The sequence below is a fragment of the Neodiprion lecontei genome, chromosome 3, assembly GCF_021901455.1.
Source record: "Neodiprion lecontei isolate iyNeoLeco1 chromosome 3, iyNeoLeco1.1, whole genome shotgun sequence".
Taxonomy (NCBI): domain Eukaryota; kingdom Metazoa; phylum Arthropoda; class Insecta; order Hymenoptera; family Diprionidae; genus Neodiprion; species Neodiprion lecontei.
In genome coordinates, this window is record NC_060262.1 from 36,791,573 (window position 1) to 36,813,697 (window position 22,125).

The 22,125-nt window shown below is 44.9% G+C and overlaps 1 protein-coding gene across 2 annotated transcripts in view; it reads left to right on the forward strand.

The window, feature by feature from the left end:
• The window catches only part of LOC107221845 (protein O-mannosyl-transferase TMTC2), a 168,126-nt gene that overhangs the window by 72,882 nt on the left and 73,119 nt on the right, over positions 1-22,125 (forward strand). For both annotated transcript variants that reach the window (XM_046734379.1, XM_046734381.1), the window contains exons 2-5: positions 9,483-9,723; positions 11,107-11,400; positions 16,209-16,995; positions 19,886-20,000. In XM_046734379.1, coding sequence (XP_046590335.1) covers positions 9,483-9,723; positions 11,107-11,400; positions 16,209-16,995; positions 19,886-20,000 — 1,437 coding nt within the window. The remainder of the gene's footprint in view (positions 1-9,482; positions 9,724-11,106; positions 11,401-16,208; positions 16,996-19,885; positions 20,001-22,125) is intronic.

The following is a 22,125-nucleotide window of genomic DNA, read 5'->3' on the forward strand; positions in this document are numbered from 1 at the left end:
TCCGCGTTCTGCGTCGTCTTCCAGGGTCCTCCTACGGAGTTTCTCGGGTCCTCTGTAAGCCACCGAGCGAGGTAAAATGTCTGACAAAATGTAGCGTCAGGCCATCGCCAGTACTCTTAGGAGAGACACCCTTCCAGGGTTCGGTTGGTCCGCGATTGAGGCACGTTCCTCGAGTCATTTACGAGCCGAGAGGAAGGTCGACGTCTAGCGATACAACAGCGAAGGATGCGAAGGATACGAGAAGGAGGACGAAGGAGGAGAGGAAGAGAGGCGGATTGAGGTGGAAGGCGGGAGAGAAAGACCAGCAGTAACGTCGGAGAACTGTGTGCAAATTGCTGCCAGCCAGCGACAGCTCCCACGGGACTGACGTCAAAGTTTTCGTTCAAATTTTAGGTCCTTCCTTCTGCTTTTGTCCTTCACTGAACGAGCAAAAGTAGGGGGAAAGTAAGTAAAAGACATTTGGGATGCGATGCGATGCATGTCTGTTGCAACGCTGTTTTATTCGGATTGCAAAGCCACGTTTATCCATTTGACGGGGTTATCAAACCATTTCTGAGACAATCGGTTGTGTTTCGTCGCTTTTCAACAATTTTCTTCATACGCTCCTCCAAAACGTCGACAACATGAGTGCTCTTTGCGCGTTCGCATAACGATGAAATCTTCCTTAACCCACGTCAGTCGTCACGTGTTTGCCTGAATTGGAAGAACTATAAACCCGGGAATCGGTTTGGGGAGAGGGAGGGGAGAGCAAAATTGATTCGGAGAATTATCTTTCAGCCTGAGTCTGTTTTCATTTTGATCGTCGGTACGCTTGCGCACCCGGTGCCATATTGATTTATTCCAAGATCCGTATAATATACGATCAGAGAATTTAGGGAAAGTCGAATAATACCGTGACTTAAACGATCCGGAAAAGCTTCAGGGTGAGGTAATGACGATTTCTGTGATAATATTCGCGGTGATTTTTCACCGATGTTCACATACGCATGTATATGTTGTATAATATATTGTATTTGGAGAAGCTGCTAAAATTTATTGAATGAATTTGTCAGCGGTTTAACGAAATATGAAGCGAATCCGTTGACGTGGGATTGTCGAGCATGTGTCTTCACAAATGGGTAAAATGAAACGCGTTTGAAGGTAAATATCATACATACAACTATCCCGTTCGTTTCCGTAAGCTCAAATACACATCGACGATGCGGCGCTGCGACTCGGACGAGCTTTCGCCAAAGTTTTTAATCAAACATTCACCCCGCCCTTTTTAGTCGAATCAGCCTTTTCGAGGCCCATTGGTACGCCTGCTCGGCTTTCGGTGGTGGTAGCGAAAATTAAAGGATACCGTTGTACGCTAGCGTAGCTGATGGGCGATTAATTCCGCCGGTCTGTTAACGGCTTCGTGTCGATGAGCGAACTGTCTTAAGGAAGGCAAATTCGCAGGTAGACGGGATCCGGCGGCAGCTCTTATATTTACATTTTACGAGACGGGGGAGCGAGCTGAGCTCGTGTACAACTACTGAAACATCTTCCGTGCGACGCGACGCCATCAGGCCTGTTTCACATTGCTCAAGTTAATGCCTCGGCGGAAATTAAAGTCAAACGTCGACACCCCGCCTGTCGCGTCACCTTTGCTCGGAGACGCCAGCTCGAAGATATCGCGCCTCAGAAAAATACATCCATTAGCGAGTCGATCTACTTCCGACGTGTCTTCGCATAGCACGAAACGTGAGAGGCATCGGTTCCGCCGCATGTCGACACTTTAAGGCTGAGTGCTCGTCTAGAATTTCGCTGTAGCTCATACTTTCTTCTCATCCGGTGCTTCCTCGCTTTTACTCCTAGTACTGAAATCGATAGCTCAGAGCCACGAATTGGCAAAACAGTCATTCGCCGATCTCGAGTGGGATGATATTTCTCGCAAGCTCCGCTCGTTCCAGATTGTAACTGCCGTGTGAAAAAGTTAAAGTGGATTTATCTAGAAACAGAGCTGAGAGAGTGAAGATTTACTCGGACTGATGGCTTCACGAGTGATTTTCATCGAATAGTGGGAAGTGAAGTTGGCACATTTCAGTTACCAGTCTTTATGTCACGTCACGCTAATATCAGCGTTGATTGTAATTTATTAAAAGAATGAGAATCGAGAGAAAGAAAGCAGTAAATAAATCTGCCAGCACCACCAATAATTTTCTAACCAGCCGCTAAACGATTTCCGATTCCTTATCTTGAAATTGAATTTCTTTTCTCGTTTAATCACAGTCAGTTCGCTATAGATTTGTGAATTGCAAGTTTTACTCTTACTTTGAAATTTATACAGTGACTGTATAATTCTTCTGTTTTTTAAACATTGTAAGGCCAGGGCGTTTGAACCTAATTAGCTTCCGCAGCAAGGTTGTGACATTTTCAGAATTATGACGACATATTTGCCAATCAAATTTAGTTACATCAATTAATTAACTAATCTTATCAAGTCTACTAAAATTGCGGCAGGCACCTGAAATTAGGTTCTACGAATACCACAAGCTGACCGCAAAAATGTATCTAAATTTTATACTACTTTTTTTTCTCCCTTTGTATAGTGTGAAGCATTAATTAAATAAGTTGAAAATTGATGGATCCTTTGCAATTTCAGCTGCCGGTAAAAGTGGCGATACATACTGCCGACAATTTCTGAGTATGCAAGATCAATCTGATTTTCAGAAGACACAAAAATCAGGGCAGCAGCGCACAGCAGAAGCTGCTCAATGAAGAATTCCCAGAATTTGATTCTGAAGGAAGATGCAATGTTTTATTCCCGAATTGAACGGGTTAAAACAGCGTGATATTGGGATACACAAGGCGCAGTACGTATACATATATACGTACATAGCTGTGAGGTTGATTGCTTTGCGGACTATTGAATGCCAACCTACCCACGCAAATATTGTGATTGAGTTCAAGTTTACATTTGCAATTTAATTGGGTTGTTATTATACTCTGGGTACCGCTATCGGCCTTGGCGCGTCCGCCGAAAACGCGTCGGCTTTCGATGTGATCTTGAGCGGAAATATCGCATTGAGGTGTTCGTATGTATATTTGCTCTAGCCTCTGCTAGAGGAAACCGGACACAATTCTGCCTTGGACATGGACAAAGTGCTTTCCGGAAATTCAGGGCCATCGGCTTATATTATACAAGCAATAACCATACATATAGGTATAATACTAGCGAATTGAAGCTGAAATGATTTTCCAACGCTTTGTCGTAAACTTTAGAATACAATTGCGAAAATGATTTTGAATGACGGAACTTTAAAAAATGTTACTCGTAGCTGCGAGACCAGACGTATTAAATGTGTTTCTATCTCGTTCTGACAAATCGCCGATTGTATATGTATGCATGCACGTGTATGTATGATGTCAGTCTTGCGTAACGCTTCGCGTGCAATGAGAATATTTGGTATTTTTCTCCAGGTTTTTATCCGTGCGTTTCAGCCATCCCAAGCAGCGAGGATCAACGATTTAAGTAACGAAGCGAGCCAGGAAAGCGGTAGGCACTCGCGAAATGAGCGAGCACGGATGAAAAACGAAGTGAGTTAAAAAAAAGGGCAAGAGGACAGCGACGAGTCGGAGACAAAATAAAACAGAGAGAAAAAGAATTAAGAAGAAAAAGCGAGCGCGAACCAACGAAGAAGAGAATAATGAATAAAAAAACGTAGAAAAACTATTGGTGCGAAAAGCCGGCTAGAAATGAAAAAGGCAAAACGGTTCTTCGGGTATTTTACTCTAGAACTTTATTGTAGCCCGATATCCCGTTCCTCGTAATATGTATGCCTTCCTCCCCGTCCCATTTTCCCTTTTCCTTTTTTATCTACCGCCATTTTCATTAAGGCGTACGATGTCTTCCGCGCAGCTGGCCGCATTGATATTGATGGGTTCATCTCCTCGGTCCCACGCGTTCAACCGAGACGTTCGTGAAAGTCTCGTCCTCCTCCTTAACTTTGCCTCCGAGGGCTGAGGAGGAGGCTCTGCAGGCCGCAGTCAGGCGATTCCGGAACCGGAAGGAACCGGGGAATTGATATAAACGACGTTTTCACCCGCCGAACGCACTTTCGTGCAGCAGAAACTTATTCCCACGAAATTAAAACCATATATCGGCACGCACTGCTCTGCAGGTCATTTTTACTCCAAACTGCTGGCCGGCCGAACTGCCAGTAGTAGCGGCGCGAGTTTGGTCAGACCTTCGTGCCGCTTCGAATGAAACTGCATTACTTTAGGGACTCGAAGGAAGAAAAGAAGACCAGTGGATGTTAAATTCCGTTGAAGCATCGGTTAATGAAAGTATCAATGACGAATGGTGGGAACTCTTCAAATGAAAAGATCGACCAAGCAACATTCGATGAGATCAACTTTATTGGAAATTGAGAATTTGAATGATTTATTCGATACGGAATGAATAACGACAGGAATAATTCAGGATCCTTATCGCTCGCATTAGTATCACATTGAAAATTTATCGTCAGATACTTTGCAGTAGGTGCTTCATTTACTTATATCCTGTGATCAGATGTACATCGAGCACGATTCGATCATGCCTCAAGGACGCACCCGTTCGTGAGAGGAGGTATTAGAGCTTAGAACGGTCGATTCTTCATTAAACCGATGGTGGAAGTTGCGTTTTTAATTACTTTTGGCGTAATTAATAAGTATAATAACGAAGCCGGCCTTACATAATGTTCTATTCGCAAAATCATTTCCTGAATGCTAACGCGCAGTGCTTCATCATCCGGCCTGTTCTTGATTACCTTTTCATTTGCTGAAAGCCAAGTCAAATTAAGTCGTTATATTTCTACTCGCAACATGTATACACGCACAAATACACAGTACATATATACATACCTATTTACAACCTCTGACTTTACCGCTACACTACAGAAAATCAATCATGCCCCCCGTAAGGTGTGTACCGTTTCCGGTCACCGGCTAACTGATAAATTCACGCATTAGCTGATACTAACTATATATCCCCGCGTATACTTTGCCTGATTAACGGTCACCCACATTCTCCTTCATTTCCCCGTTCCAGGACACGTGGATATTCAAACATTGGCGTGAATCCTGACGTTGTAATTGATTATCGCTTGGGCGTGTGCAACCCGGAATGTTTATCCTACATTTTCGTCGAATACGTTCCTAATTTTCTTCGCTTAAAACGTCAGAACGATATAAGAGAAAGAGGGTGCTAGGAAATTTCGATCGGGACTTTAATTTGTCGCACGGATCTGAGGGCGAAATCCGCCTCAATTTTTAGGCGCTCAGCATTCATTTCTGCGGGATGAGAATTAGCAGGAAATTTAAGGAGAATGATGAGAGACGAGGAGAGGGGGAGGGGCGGGAGGGGCGGGAGGGGTGGGCAGATACAGCGAGAATAATTATCACTCTGTTCGTATTAGCGCAGCGGCCCCTCGACGAGGCGATAACGCAAACCCCTGTTAAAATAGGCTTGGCATAAATTAGACCTTGAGCGAATTCGCAGACACAGCATTCGCGTTTACTCAGGTCGTCGGTTCCCAATCATATTTCAGAATTATAGCTATCAAAATTTTCGCCCCCACGGGAGCAGCCGCGAGCCGCAGAATTGACGCTCTAATTGCTTATAACCCTTTCCAATGATTAATTTACAGTCTCCTCACTGTGCGGCCTGTGTAACACGGGGTCACTTTGAACAATAGAACCCTCCGCACGTATTTCATTGTCCTGATTCTGAGCCCATTTTTGGCAATAAACATTTCCGAGAGCGAAAATTGGGGAAACTTGGATATACACGCGGTTGTATAAATGAATGAAAATAATTTTATGTTTTTTTTTTGTGTTTCGTGTTCCAACACAATGTGAAAAATTGAGGAAATACGAACGAGCGAAATCGAGTCTCATTATATACCTTACAAACGTGAAGAACTCTTTTCAAACACATGTACGGCCATTATTGTCCTTCAATATTTGAGAAAAATGTGAACTTTCGACATAGTACATTCAATTTGTGATCATTTAGTTCGTTCGTCGGAGTTTCGCTAGACAGGATATAACGCTTGGCTCACAATGAAAAGGTTACGACGCATAGTTATTAATTCTGAAGCTTAGCCGTTCATTTCTCGCTACGGAATTATGTAATATTACGTAATTTTAATCCCGGCTCGAGCGTTGCGAGCCAGGCAGGGTGAAAAAGAGCTATCGCAAAAAAATTTTCATCCGTATCAACAGTATCAAAGGTTCGCTCAGCTATGGAAAATGCAGATTGCATGAGGCTCCGTTTTTGTAGGCACTGGAATGCCTGGATGACCTGCATCGGCGCATTTCTCTCTTTGAATAGTGCGAACGACCACATTTCAGAGTCCGAAATGAAAATTTTCGACTTCTCTGCCATTGTTTTTTTCACAAAAACATCAAACACTTCTGAATTTTCTGTATTATAAACATCTATTCACAATATTCTATTTCAATATTAATCAGGAAGGATTGAAAAATATCCTCGCCTGCATCCATTGAGATAATTAAAACTTTGTTCGTTGATTGTCTGAACGGCTTCGAAAGATGTAAAAACATTTGAAGAAAGGTTAGTAAAAGATGAATTAAAAGTAATTCATAGTAAATTGATCAACTCGTTTCTCCGGAACCGTAAGAGTCAGGTAACAAAATTTTGTCGCAGCATCTTCTGTAGCTGATGAACGGTGGTCGGTTCACACGATTCCAGGGATGTTTCAATGACCCGAATATGCCATGTAAACACTGCAGGATAAATAATCGACAGACTTTACAAAATTTGACGTTCCCAATATCGGGGGTCAGACATTTTGACCCTCGGTCCCTGAAACCCATTTTACGCACTTTCGAGCTACTCGGTTCGCCTTCCGAATATCGCGTGGTTCCCACGAGAGCCGTAGCACCCCGGGGCAAAGAAGCACTTTGTAAGCCGGACGATCGCTGTTCCAGCACAAGCGTGCTTCGGGACTGCGTGGAAAACTGGGCCGAATCACCGGTTTATTTTTTTTACCTCAAGTAACTCGGTTCACCGACTCGAGTGATCGAAACAGAACCGAGGAATCCGGACTTGCAGAGAGAATCAGGGGCGTGAAGGTGATGAAAAATTTAGAGGCTGCGAGAATTTGTCGTTCGAAGGAAACGAGACGCTGGTGCAACATTCTAATCGCATTCTCTGATTGAAAACTGGAATAAATGAAAAAGAAGACAGGCTCGCCTTTTTCTGACCCACAATCCAGTGTTAACAACAATCCTAACAGCAGCTCTTCTCTCTCGTATTCAAATTTTTTGCTCCTGTTTTTACGGTCACCGCCTGAGGCCAAAGGCCAGAGCGACATCCCATAGTACCTACAGATCTTTCTCGGTGTCGGTTCAGCAGGTGTATAATTTAAAGTTTCTACTCCCTGCAGGGCGCTGCGGGCAGCTGCGAGTTGGCTGCGGGTCAATAAGAGGGGCCAATCGGTGGAAGCTGTCGTACTGAATCAAAGACCAATGTCTCAACTGCAGTCCGGCAAAATCCCCGCGCCTCGATTGCTCAGCTGGCCAAATTCTCGTCCTTGCGAACAATCCGTTCAGCAGTCGAATCCGGGAATCGGATGTTATTCGTCAGATCTGAAAATATCTTTGAGCCGGATTGACTCGGTGGTATATACAATAACTAATTTCGAAACCTTATCCTTTTTTTAGCCTGGGTCGCTCGGTTTCCGTGCCACGTGCTGCGGCTGAACAGCGTGCTTTCATTTTACTGAAACACGGTTGCGTCGGCATATCGCAAGCTCGGATGCTGGTCAATACCCCCCGATGATCAAAACTCGGTCTGGCCTTTGTATCGAAATGAAAATTCCAACTGATCAGAATTTACGAATGGAATTTCCAATTCGAATGCGAGAAAAATTCTGATCGGCGTAGTTTGCGAATGTTTAATTTTCTGCGGATCGTTGCAGGCACCGTCGGTGAATATATTTAAATTTATACCCACCCTCATTCAAAGATTTATCTACCATAAAGTGAATGTTGAAACTTTTCGATAATTAAATGTCAATGAAAATTCTGTAAAGCCAACCTTTATTTCGGCTAAAGCTGATACAAAAATTGACAAAAATTCGCCTAAAATATACTTACACAATTACTTCAACGTTTTTTACGAAATGTCGAAAGGAAAATGTCCACTGGATTTAGTATCGATGCTCGTATCGTTTCAAATTCTGATGTGACCGTTTCTACTTAATGAACCAGTTGGAATTTCGATCGTTGAAAATCTGAACCCTCACCAGTATCGATTCATCAGGGATAACGGAGTGTCGGTGGCTTGACAGACCGTTCCGTGACCTTCCAGTTCACCGGACCGCGAGTCTTCTCCCGAGGAATCGGTGGGGATAAACCAGCCGAGTAGTAAGAGACCCCGAGCGAGATATCCTCCTTTCCGCCGCTCGACCCCCATGAATACTAATCTTCAATTAAAATCCGAGGTCTTCTCTGCCCCCGTTCCTGCATCCCTTGATTCCCATCGCCGCGGCGATATCCAAGGGACTGTGTTCTAATCGAAGGGTTGATCTGCCAAGCCGACCATCATTCACCGTAATGACTTATCAAATTCCAATTTGTCCTAATGTCAGTATAACGAAGTTACGGGAGCCGCGCGTTGTTATCAGGGGATTATCACTAGCCGATCGGACGATTTCTCTGAAACGAATTACGCACCGCTCTTACAATATTCCGTGATACGTGTATATGTATGTATGTCATATTTTCAGACATTTACAGATTTCAGAAACGTTGCGAATTTCAAGGATTGGCGCGTAAAAATCCACATCCGTCGAAATTTCAGAAGGTTTGGACGAGGGGAGTGGAAGAAAGAAAAAAAAAAAAACAACATAAAATAGAAGCGAAAAGAAGGAAAATTATTCAGCCAAGCGTCAGTTTACGATCGGATTTTCCGGGACCACTTTTATAACTCGGGCTTTATTGAATTCATAAAGTGATATCGATTTCTCCTTTGGGCAAAATGGTTTCTCAACTTTGCCGGGTTATTCGGAATTCAGTTATAACTCGGGCTTTACGCCCGTCTTCCGTAGCCTCATCGTCGTCGTTGTCGTCGTCTTCGTCGTCGTCGTACCGAGAGGACCAAGGGAACAAGGAATCCTGAGCCGAAGGCGGCAGCCTTCGCCGTTATCCTCTTCCCCCGATCTCCTGCCACGCAAAAGAGCACAGCAACGATGAAAAAAGCGGATCCCCTTACAAACGAGGAACTCCGCGTTGCCGCGGGAGCTAAAGGCGATTAATATCGTAAGCGGTTTAGAGTTGCGAGCGATCCTCGCGAGGACACTCGAAACTAGTTTCCTCGCGAAAATCTCTACCCGCGTTCTCATCGCTCTCACGGCTGCATCGTGATTGCATTTTAAACACACACACACACACGCATACTTGCAAATATTTAGCGAGCTGACACCGGATATGTCATTTTCATTTTCCAGGCGGGCTATCCTGACGAATCCTGACCTCCTTCCGGGCACACCCTGGTCTCAACTCCTCGAGGATGACTTCTGGGGTACTCCGTTGAAGGAAAGAGGGTCTCACGGTAGCTACCGACCCTTTTGCGTCGCCACCTTTCGCCTAAATTACTTGGCCGGTGGTCTGGATCCCTGGGGTTATCACCTGGTCAACGTCGCACTTCACGCCGCATGCGCTGGTCTCGTTGTCAGAGCTGCCAGAAAGGTGAGCAAGGTTTTTCAACACGATTGCCATAACCGGAAACAGATTTTTGATTTTCGTTAAGCGGAAGGTTGTTCTTCACAAACTCGCGGAAAGCTGCGCAATCAAAATTGAACTCGATCAAAAAGTGGCCTATCATTAAAGATGCGAGTTTTTTTTGTTTGGAATTTACTTACCGTTTTTATTTGATAGAAGAAATTGACACGGCTATGACAAGTAACGCACGATTTTCGTTCGGTTTTCATGTTGACTGTAATCGAAACGCATGTGAAGTTGTCGGATTAATGCCGTATACTGATATTTGCTTTTTTGATGACATGGGGATATTTTCGAACGGTTTTCAATACCGTTCCGCGATCACTGATGATATACATATAGATATAATGTATAGATTCCGAGAACGACGGTTTTATGGAAATGTCACTGAATGGGGACAGTTCAGGTATTTTATCGCTGATGCCATCTGAAACATAAGAAAGGAGAATGTAGAGAGGATAAATGCGGGTGCAGGAGATGCGGCGAGGATAATAGTAAGACCCTGAATTCGTCTCGAACCATCGATTGAACGTCGTATAAAACTTATCTTTGTATTAACATTTTCAAACCTTTATCAACGACTATTACGAAAATTTGGCCCGAGTGATTTTTCAACTTTTATTTACGATTTTCATTTTCTCTTAAATTAAAATCATGCATTTGAAGTGTCGGTCTGGCGAACGATTTAGCAAAATTTGTATCAATGTGAATCTGCTATATACGTCTAGAATAAAAAAGATCACTGAATATCAAATTGAGTTGGGAATGTCGAGTTGTTCATAAAATTGCGAAAATGAAAAAATGTAAATCTGTTCAGTTTGAAATAGAACGATTCCGATTTATAACAAGTGGCACGAATGAAGTCTACCGTGAAATGTGATTTACCATTTCCCCGAGAATACCAACCCATCAGCTCACTTGTAACGGTAATTGCATTAAAATCACGCATCATTGAAACGATAACAATGAACAGTTATGGATCAGTTCGTACATTCAGAGATTCTACGCTGTAACCAATGCACTGACCGCACTAATTGTAACCAGCTCACCATGTAACCATTCGATTAACGAGTGAACGCGATTACACGGTAGAGAGTTAATTTTACGTCACGAAAATTACAGTAACGATTTCAGTTTTGACCCGATAATTTCAACGATCAATATTGAAATTTACGTAATTGAGCACCTCCGACCGAGTTGTTGCCCACAGTTTGCACAGTAAGATCTTTTTTAGTAACGCATAACGTCAGGTACGTTGATCTCGAACGCTTCATGACAAGCACATGAAAATCAGTATCTAAACGTGTAAAAAAAAAATAATATCGAAATTTTTTTATCCTCCTTCTCCAGGTTCTTCCTGGGCAAAGTTTAGCGCACGCGATGGCCGGCCTTCTTTTCGCGGTGCATCCGGTTCACAGCGAAGCCGTGGCTGGAATAGTTGGCCGCGCCGATCTCCTGGCTTGTCTTTTTACCCTGGTGGCCTTCCTCGCCTACGCGGCGCATCGCGACGACGCCCGGAAGCCGGCGCCCCTTTTCCTGACTCTGATCGCCTCCGCCTTGGCGACCCTTGCCAAAGAGACCGGTATCGCCTCCCTGGCTCTCTGTCTGCTCTGGGAATTTTGTCGAGGCGAGCCACGGCGAAAGGTGAGAAATTCGCCGAGTCCGCTCCTTTTTTTTTTGTCAAACGAACCAGTAGTCGTGGAAGCTGACCGTTGTGGGATGCAAAAGTACATAGATTTTTTTGTTTTCGGGTACCGTAAGTCCTTAGGATTTCGTAAAACTGATCGTTTATGTTCGCTGTTTGAACGTTGAAAACCACAATAGTACGTGCATAAGCTCATTCATTCGTTAAACCTCACAAACAGCACTCTTCTCTTTATGAAACATCGTATTTTCGCTCTGACGAATGTTCCTGTAGTCTTGAACAGTCAGCGAATTACAAGGAAAAAAGATTTGAAGCTACGAGCTTATCCATTTACACCCGCTCACGAGCTTCGCTCAGTTGGATAATGGTGCTCTGAATTCCACCCGGGAAGTTGAAACAAATCGGAGCTTTCCCGTGTAATTAAAATTGGCCTGATCCGCACCCTGCGTTTCAGCAATAGGTATAACGAAGTAAATACCTGCTGATTATTTTCCTACATTACGGCAATTTCTCTCACGCGGGAAGTAAATTGAGCGGATTGCCGCCTTCGAGCAAGAACGTATATATATGTAGGTGCATACCTACCTAGGCTATTTAGCAGTGGGTATAATAATACACGTGCAGCTGCAGCGCACCACTTCAACCTGATACGCCAATTACGATGGAAGTTTTGCGGTGCGAAGTATCATGCCGACAATACATTATACCGGTGTATTCGTAAGTTATAACGGAAGTTGGATACTAGCTGCCATGCCGGGAGTGTAATTATAGCTCTCCATTGTCTAAAGTCGCTAATTGTTAAGTCATTATTTGCCAAGGATATTCGCTCGATTTAAACTTAGAGATTTGTCCTATCTCTCCTCTCCACCTGAACCCGTTAGGAGGACTGTGTTCTCAGCGTTAATTATCCACCTCCTTCGAAGATATGATTGTCTTGTAATTAAGGCGAGGGGTGCGAGGATGATGCGTAGGTACAAGAGTCGGATTTCCCGGGAATTCGATCGCGAATTTCTCGCTAATTCCGTGGGAAACAAACGACTCGGTCGCTTTCGCCTCGCCAGCGGGAAAAGCTAGTCGATAGATAGTTTCAATTTCAATAATACGAACGAGGCGGGAATCGCTTCGGCTTCCCCAACGCAATGCGGCTCCGCGAGCTGTCCTGGACAGGAAACTGATGCACGGCCACCTCCCGGGTCGTCCCCGTTACACTAGGTGCACCAGACGCGTGGCGTGATGCATGTTGCACCCCCGGCGAGGGCTGGAGGCGTGCCAAGGGTAGTTCGCATCGCCTCGCACCTCGTCCGTCCCCCACCCTTTTCTCTCTTTTCATTCCCGAAGTTCGCATTTCCCTGATTTCGTTCAGCCAAAGCAGGATGCACGTGCGGCTATCCTACGTATGCAAATCCTCTTCGAGGATAAGGAATTTTGACATCACGTAGCGCATCGTTCGTTCCGCCAATTGGATAGCGCTTCGCTTTAACGGCCTTCGACTCAATTATACTCTGCACTGGTTGTTGTTCGGGATAGAAAATTTTCGCATACAAGGTACGGTGTTAAAAACAGAACTTTATGAGGTGCGAATACGACGTTGAGGAGTGTAGACGGTAGAAATTCATTTTTCGAGACTCGAGAGCAGAGCCAACTCTCGAATGTGTTTTCAAAGCTTTGTGCTAGGATTTGTTTAGTCAAAATAACTTTTTGCATGATTCGTGAAAAAATTCAGAAAGGTATAAACTTGAAGGTGATAAAAATTAAAGTACAAAATTATGTAAATATTCGTTGAATATCACGAAGAATATCAATTTTATTTTTTTAATAAAAGATTCGTACAACGATCATACACATCTTCCAACAGAATATATTCAATATTCGGTTCTCCGACGTTTAAGCTCGAAAATCCTGTCGAAACAATCATAAGCGTCAAACTTGAAGAGGACAATTGTTATGCAAAACTTTGCCAGTGAAGGAAAATTTCCTAGCAGATTTTCCGAATGACTTCTCTCGCTGACTTTTCATCCTCATGAAATTTCAACTCTTTGCATCGCGGTGTTGTCGTTAGTAATCTTCATCCCGTTATTTACGGAAGACAAAAGTTTTCACTTTATATACCGCGGTGTGACAGACAAGAATGAGTTTGTAAAGTCAGTCAGGCAACGAGGGGCAGGTATTAGAGCGTCAAACTGATAAATAGCCCTGCCGCCAGTCGAGTTGAAACTCTTTAGCGAAACATCTGAATGGCAGTCGGCCATCTTGACTTTTATCCACGGGCGTCAAAAAAGCTTCGGTGGAGGAAAGCGTCGATCCGCGTCCGCCGGGCGGGTATACATATACAGGACTCTTCATGAACCGAGGCAGGACTTTGCATCACAATGCTCGACCATTGTACCATAACAAAGAACGAGGGCCTCCGGGGCGCTCTATAGAGAGTTACCGAATTCAAAACCCGGGCTTGTTATATTTTACACTAATATTCGAAACCCCAGTCGATAGGCGGAAAGGGATTTTTCATTATTGTTATGCTTTTTCCTTCTTTTTTTCACGGATGCCCGGTTCAGACTACCAACAAGCTGCAGGGATGAACGCCGGAGGCGAACGTGCCTCGCGAATGTATGAAGAGCATGCTGACCCCGTACCAGCCGAGTGTCAATCAGTGTGAGGCCTGTCGTTCCTTATCACAATACGCACGCCGCGAATAATATAGGCGAGAATCCAATGAAGGCCGGTGTATTCACTCCCGGATCGTTACACCCGCGTTACACGAAAAATTTCCAGGGGATGAAAATGCGAGCGAGAGATAGATGGAGAGAGAGAGAGAGAGGCGAAAACGGGAAATAAAGCGGCGTACGTGTAATGCGGATTAAATCTTCTTGTAAGCTCCAATTCGTTAATGGACATCCGTTCATGATTTCAACATCAAATAAAGAGCTAATCCGGCTCGCGATGCTGCCGCGCATGAAAAAGAGTCGCGTACGGTTGTTATGTTGATATTCGGGTACCGCGACCATGTTAAATACGACAATAGTGCCAAATTCAATTTGGAACGGGATTAAAACCGAATCAATGCGAATCCGGGCACGTGCAACGCCACGTTTCATTTCCGTAACGCGACTATGTTCAGGGGAAGAAACCGGACCACCGAAGCTTAATCTGGAGCAGATGGAACAGGAGCTTTCGAATAAGGTGAGAGGGAAACGCGCCCGCCGGAGGTACATGAAAAGAGTAATTAAGGCCGTATTCAAAGATGATCACTGCTGCGACAACAAAGGCGAGCAGCACCAGGTCGACATCCGGAGTAACGTACGTAGCGCGAGAACAAACCATTCCAACTCGTTGTTCACCGTCTGTGAACGTATGACGGTGAGATACGTGACGTTTCTGCGTGATTTTCATCGGAATCTACGTTACCACGCCAACTCTGATTCCGCTTGTGTTTCCCTGTACACGTACCTATTTGCATCGGAGGGTAGGGCTGACGGGCACAAAGAGACAAGGAGATTCGAAATGGAGGGCGGCAATGAGAAGGGCGTCTATTATCATCTTCCGAATGGGTGATGATGAACTCTGCGGCATAGTGACGTCACGTGCCCGCCGTGCCAGCGATGTTACATCTTTCGACCCCGTGGCCTCGTCAAAGGGCTGCAGGCACGTCGGTTTGTGACGGCCCTCGGTCAGCTCTGCCTGTCCAGTCCAGTTAGTCCGCTTAAGAGGGATGCCCGGCAGTCTGTCCGACCGTCCGACCATCCGGTGGGCGGACCGACAGGACTACCGACAGACCCTCTCAGCTTCAGGATTGATGGACCGAGTTCCATGCAGTCAGTGAGCCCCTGAGTGGGACAATTAGTGTAATAGCTCCGCACCTGCTCTGTTGCTCAGAGTTCCTCTCGCCGAGTGGAAACAGCCTCGGCTTTCAAACTGTTCTATCTAACCGATTCCTCATCTTCGGGTACCTATTCGACCTAATTGTTGTCGCTAAATAATTACTCGACTCGTTCGTCGTAGTGCGGAAAGGTTCCGTTCATCCCTCCTCTTCGTTCTCTCAACACGCTCGCTCGGTCGGATAACAACTCGACGTCAAAGGCTCGGTTCTCTTTCCTCTTCCCGCAGTAGTCGGTCTCGCTGTTGTAGACGCGTGTTTAGAATCATGTTTTCAGCTGTCGAGTGGTTCTGTAGACAGTTTCGGTTTCGTATTGTACACGTGTAACGGAAGTTTGCACGGACTAGTTTGATAGGATGCGTTAATTCTACCTCTTCAAATGGTATATTTTTTCACCTAGACGGAAAACGACGCTTTTCACGGTTCCATCGTCGAATATCGAAGTAGAGAATATCGAACACGTAATTTGCATGGGACCCGATCAGTGACCCAGCAGCAAACGCGGAGCAATATCAATTTAAAACGAATTCCGTGGCTCGAAATGGAAGCAAAAAGATACGGTCGATACTTCTCGTGTATAAAAGTGTAAAAAATGGTGATCAAGGGTGAGCTTCTGAGCGGGGTGGCGGTTCAATCAATTGCAATAACAGGGGGCCGAGCTGCGCCCGATCATGTACGCATATACGTTTGTTAATCAATTTTCACTCGCGATATTCGCCGGGTGGTTGAGCACGCGAATCGCGCACGCCGCGGAACCGGAGAAATCCGGGATGCAACGCGTAACCGTGGGTCCCGCAGGATGAAATACGGGCGGCAATTGCGCGCTCTGGACGTACGCGCGGCACTGAATCACGTAATCTTCTCGCGAGTGACGCCGCGTTCCCTCCCTCCCCGCCATATCGCGTGATTTATCAAAGTGCAATTCCGTTCCAGGGAACCAGATGGACCCGCCGTCGGAGCGTCGGCCTCGTCACCGGGACCCTGGTCCTCCTCCTGATCGTTCGGCTTCGCGTCGGAGGTTCGCCGCCGGAATTCGCGACGGCTGACAACCCCGCGGCCAGGCACCCTTCGCGATTCGCCAGGGGGCTGACCTTCCTCTATTTGCCGGCGGTGAACGCCAGGATGCTTCTCTGCCCCAGCACCCTCAGCTTCGACTGGTCGATGGACGCCGTTCCCAGGATAACGACGCTCAAGGACCCGAGGAACCTGGAGTCGGCGGCGCTTTACGCCGCGCTTGCGGGCGCCGGTTTCTGGGCGGCGAAGGGACTCCGGAAAGCGTCGTGTTCGAGCTGCGTGAAGCGGTTCCTCGGACACACGGATCGCTGCCGAGCGGCGAACAACAACAACGCGCCGATAAGCAACTGCTACTGCCCGAAGAAGTCTGGCCTTGCCTTGCAGATTCCCGCGGCCGTTGCTGTATCCCTAGGATTTCTTGGGCTTCCCTTTTTACCGGCTAGCAACCTCTTCTTCTACGTTGGTTTCGTTATCGCCGAGAGAGTTTTGTACCTACCCAGTGTCGGGTTATGCCTTTTGTTCGGCGCCGGTCTTTGTAAATTTTACCGTCACGCCCGACGGACATCCAGGTCCTACGGACGGATCGTTCTCGCCGTTGCCACCCTGCTTCTCACCCTCATGGCGGCAAAAACCTTGAGGAGGAATCTGGACTGGTACGACGAGGAGAGCCTCTACAGGTCCGCGCTGCACGTCAATCCCCCGAAAGGTCAGTATGTAAAATCGTTATTTCGACACCTGTTATATCCGAGTCTCGCGATGAGGTCGATATCTGTTGTTCTTTTTTATTTTTCAATATTTCGACGCCCGAATTATTATTCCACAAAGGAAGAACGGGAGAAAGGAGAAGAGAAGAAATCAAACCAGTCGACAGATCTCGCTGCGAGACCGTGGGATGACTCGAAATATGCAGTCTGGAGATGGCAGCTGAGCCGGAGCACGGAAGGAATTTCGGAATTTAATAACCGAGACTCTTCCGCGCATCCTGCAGCTCTTCTCAGTCCTCCCTCGTCTCGGGCGGACCACCCTTTTCATTTCGTCACAATTTTGACAGATGGACCTGCCATTTCTATTACCCCGGGATTCCCCGTTCCCGGTGTGACGCGAAACGTCGGCTCGAGCTGTTTTCTCGCTTCTTCGGTTCTATCTGTTAGCTTTAATTGCCCGATGATACCAGCTATTCGGTCGAATTAATATTACGGTTGAAGGAGAGAAGTCGATTTGAGAATGTTATAAAAACGTTACCTTCATTCGGATTATTTTTACGACCCTGCAGGCGTCGAGCGAAAAACTGTTTTCTCCTTGGAGGAGGGGTGATTCGTTCTTCGGCCTTTTCTTAACACTTATTTTTTAGTACGGTGAAAGGAGCTGGCTGAGGTGAACTGCCCTTCAAAATGGCGCTGAAATTGCACAACTTGTAATCCGATCACGCGTCAGAAATAAAATATCTTGAGTATTCCATTTTCATTTTCGTTGATTTTTTTTTTTTTTTTTTTGTTTTTCTCTTCTCTTCATTTTTCTTTTCACACGTAATCGCGATAACGAGGTGAAAATTCTCGGCCGTAAGTTTTAAACTCGGAAATAATTCGAAAGGGTTTTTTAATTAAACAAATTCCAGAAACGAGTTATTTATAACCTGTGTATAGGAAAGGCTCGAAACTCCTTAGCAAGCGGATTTTTCCGCCGCATTGCAAGAATAACGAAAGTTTCGAAAAGTATTTATCCAACTTGCCTTCCTCGACTGTTAAAAGTAAACAAGCGAGCGTTTATACTCGGGCGCATTATATCCGCGGCAAGTAACTTACGCGGTTTGTAAACGGCGTTGAATTCCCCCTTGGAAAAGTTGAAAGCGGCGTTGACGAGAGCGCCGTAGGCTGAAGAGCAGTTTTTCCGAAAGGGGAGCTGCCGGTTTAAATATCGTGGTCGCATACTTGCCGAAAACATAAACGGTTTTTAGGACGGTATAAACCTCCGGGTAGGTACCCGGAGCTAGCCTGAGCCGTTAACCGCAGCCAGTTTCGGTCAGCAATCCAGCCTCGGTTCGGCTCTCGGATCACCGACGACAACGTCTTTTTCATTTTTACGTCTTTGCGGGTCGAGGCGTTCCGATCGTGCGTGAGATCAGGGGAAATTGAAGAATGGCTCATTTCTCCACTCGAGTTGCATCGAGTTTACCGAAATCGCTTCATTCTATGTTTCCCAAAAGCAACACATGCTGGTAGTTCCAATTTGTCGAGCCCCAATTCGCATGACTAACATAAAACTTCGCACCTTGCAATCAGGGAATAGAAATCGCTTGCCGGTAATTCCCTTCTTCACTCTTGTTGCGATCGAATTTTGTTTATAACTTGGTAAATGTCGTGAATTTTGTTTGTTGTAAATTTGGATTAGAGTCATGGTTTTTGAATAGTCGTTCCTTTTGTAAATTGCTTGCAGCCAAACTTTGCCATACTGGATCTAGTCGCGTCGGCTTGTTTTGAAAGTGTCACTTTTCAGCTAGGTCGCGTATCTCTGTGAGTGCTCGGTCAGCCAGTAAGACAGTTTGGTTTCACATGCGTTGCGTTTGATACGTTAATTTCTGAAATAAGTTGGAGTTTATTTCGAGGTTTAGAGCGAGCTGACTCGTAACGAGATACTTCTTTTATTTGTTCGTTTTTTAATTATATTGCGATTAGCGCGTTGAAGAAGAAGTTGCAAATCGACACACGTTACACGTGTGAAATTACTTTCGAGGAAGCGAAGCTGTGCCAAGGATCGACATCGGACGATGGGTTCAATGAACGCGGGACGCAAATAGAAGGCGAATAAGCCTCGCGTGACGGGTGGAAAATTCATCAGCATCCAGCTTATACACGCATGTAGTTTCCGAGTTGAAAATTTTACTCGATATCAGAACGGTTCAATACCGGTCCGCAGAGTCCAATATCTTCGTATTATTCCTCAGCGACCCTGATTTAGCTCACGCGCCGCGAGATTACTTCAGCCAGTCGTAGTCGTCAATTCTTATATATTTCCGGATTGAGAATAGCCGATCTGGCATCGAATCGATCTCGAATAGACTTCCTCCGACGGTTTATATTGCTCGTAAATAACACCCTTTGCCAGAACGAGGCACGCCTTTCTGTCAATATTTTATTACCATCTATGCGTAATGCGTATCGTTATTCAGATTATTATGCGATTCCGTACGCGAATGGATGCCGGTGTTGTACAAATGCCTTTTTTACCCTCTATCGCTATTCGCGTTGCTCATCTTTTACCGCAAAGCTCACTCTTTGCTCCTACGTTACACGCACTGCACCGAATGAATGATTATATTACTGTAAAGTAATCAACAGTAAACTGATCAACGAAAAAAGTGGAAATAAATATTTAAATAACGAAACCTCAGAAGGTCAAATAAATTATCCCACCGTTAATACCGCCAATTAACCTTAATATCAACGAAATTATATAAAATCGTAAAGAGATATCAGCGTATTCGTGGGAATTTTTCCGAGTTATGAAATGAAATGAAAAAAGATGGTGCAGGTTACCCGGCCCATCAACCTGCGGCATCGTAACGCGATACTAATTGCAGCTTTTCTTGTCTATTTCAGCCTATGGGAATTTGGGAAGCGTGCTGAGTGCTCAGGGGCGAATCACAGAGGCCGAGGAGGCCTTTACCCAGGCTCTTCGGTATCGACCAAACATGGCTGATGTCCACTACAACCTGTGAGTACCCTCTTACGTTAAGTTTACGATTAAGTGGGACGTTCGTCACGTGACTCGCGTCGAAGAAACTTAGCAAAGGGGGCAAAAAATGTGCAACGAATCGAGGACGAATGAGCTGGAAATTCGAGCGAACGAATGGAAATTAAAACGGTAAATAACACCGCGGGTGAAAAAGTTTTACAGCGAACTTTTGTTTTCCTTTTTATACCTCTGAGAATCAATCCGTGCCCGATTTCACGATAAATTCAGCTTCGGCGCTGCTCGGTCCGAGGCCCGTCATCCGATGCTTTATGGTTTATGGTCCTGTATCCGACCGGCGAACCTCCTGACGGATCATTTCTCCAGCGTTTTTTTCTCCGCACTACCCGCCGGTCAGTCCGTTGGTCTGTCCGATAGAAAATCGCCACCGCCATGCTTGTCTCCGTTGCGCGAGTGATTTATTTTCCACCCCTTTCGACCTCCGCTCTTTTCACCCCCGTGCTCTACACGCACTTCAGCGTTCTCTAGTGTTTTTCAGGTACCCTGGAAAATTACCCTACATTGCGGCTAAAGTGCTCTGAGCTCGTGAAGCCAATTACTCGATTCGCGACAAACGCCGTGCGTGCTCGTACGCCTGGCAGCTCGCTTAGAGACCTCGGTATAATACGAGTTGCGACTCTTTGACGAATGCTGGGGGAAATTATAAGACGGATCAATTCGTGGTACAGCTTTGAGAAACTCCACAACTTACGGAGGGACGAATTCGAGCTATCCGAAGGGCAAAAAACCCCAAATCGCGAGGCAAACTGCGGGTCAGAAGGGTGGGGATAAAAATATAGAAATATCAAAAAATTGAAAGTCCAAAATATAAAATTTTGAAAGTAGAAACAAGGAGAAGTAACAAATTAGAGAGGTCGGACACATAGAATGCTGAACTGTAGAATTGTCAGAACTTTTTCTTTCGATAATATAGAATCGTATGGAGATTCTCGATTTTGCCGTTCTATGTATTGACCTTTCTATATTTCGTCATTCTATACTTCGACTTTCTATACTTACAATTTTCTACACTTTGACTTTCCACATTTTTATATTTTGTGAATCAGATTATCGTATCCATGAAAATTCGATATTCTGGTCCTTCTATCAATCGACGATTCTAGTTTTTTATCTCTCCCCGTCAAGAAATCAAGAGAACGGCCGACAACCACTTTTTCGAAATATATTACAGGTCGCATGCGGTAGTAACTCTCAGTCAATATGTCATTCCGTGAATCTGCGAGAAAATATGTCTAGGAACGGAATGTTGTACGTCGTCAAAACGAAATAGGCTGACAATAAAACGCTCCTTGGTCGTAACGGCGAGATGGATATATACATTTCGTAGTCAGATATCTCAGCACGTCAAACAACCACGGCTTTACCGTATAATGACGCATGACATTTCTCGGTCTATAATTTTTTTTCAAACACAGGATTCGAACAAAGTTTAATAGAGCTTAGAAAGCTATGGATAAAAACTTTATTTGTGGTGAATCTTGATCAACAGGTATATTATAGGTTTACTTAGTAGTCAAGGCATCTTACGAGTTTTTGTGAAATCCGAATTATTATGGAAATGAAACACGATGGGCATGTTTGCTTGCTATTCTCAGTCAATAATATTTCACAACGTGGGAATTAGCAGGAATGAGAATATAATATGTACGATGTATTGTCCCTAGGTCAATTTGTGAGGATTGAAGAACTGCTTACATTGAATAATTTCCTTTTTTAATTTAAGTGGCAAAATTTGCGTGGGCTTATTATTTCGTGCACAGCTATCAAGCATAATTATTCAGAATTCGAGAAGTGATTTTAACTGAAAAATTCAACGGACTTTAATTTTGACAGAGTCATTATTGACGTTTTTGAAACAAAAAGGCAAAATGACCGCTCAAATCAGCACAAGGAATTCAACACCCCAAAAAGACTATATTGTGTTAATGACCGGACCAGCAGTCTTAATCTCGGAAGTTTGACACATTTTCCAAATAAATATTTTAGGAGGTTGATTTCTCGAAAATCGATGCTTCTTATTATTTTATCACCAGATCGTCGTACATCGAGTATTTATCGAATTATTGTATGTCTAAGCTTTATACGA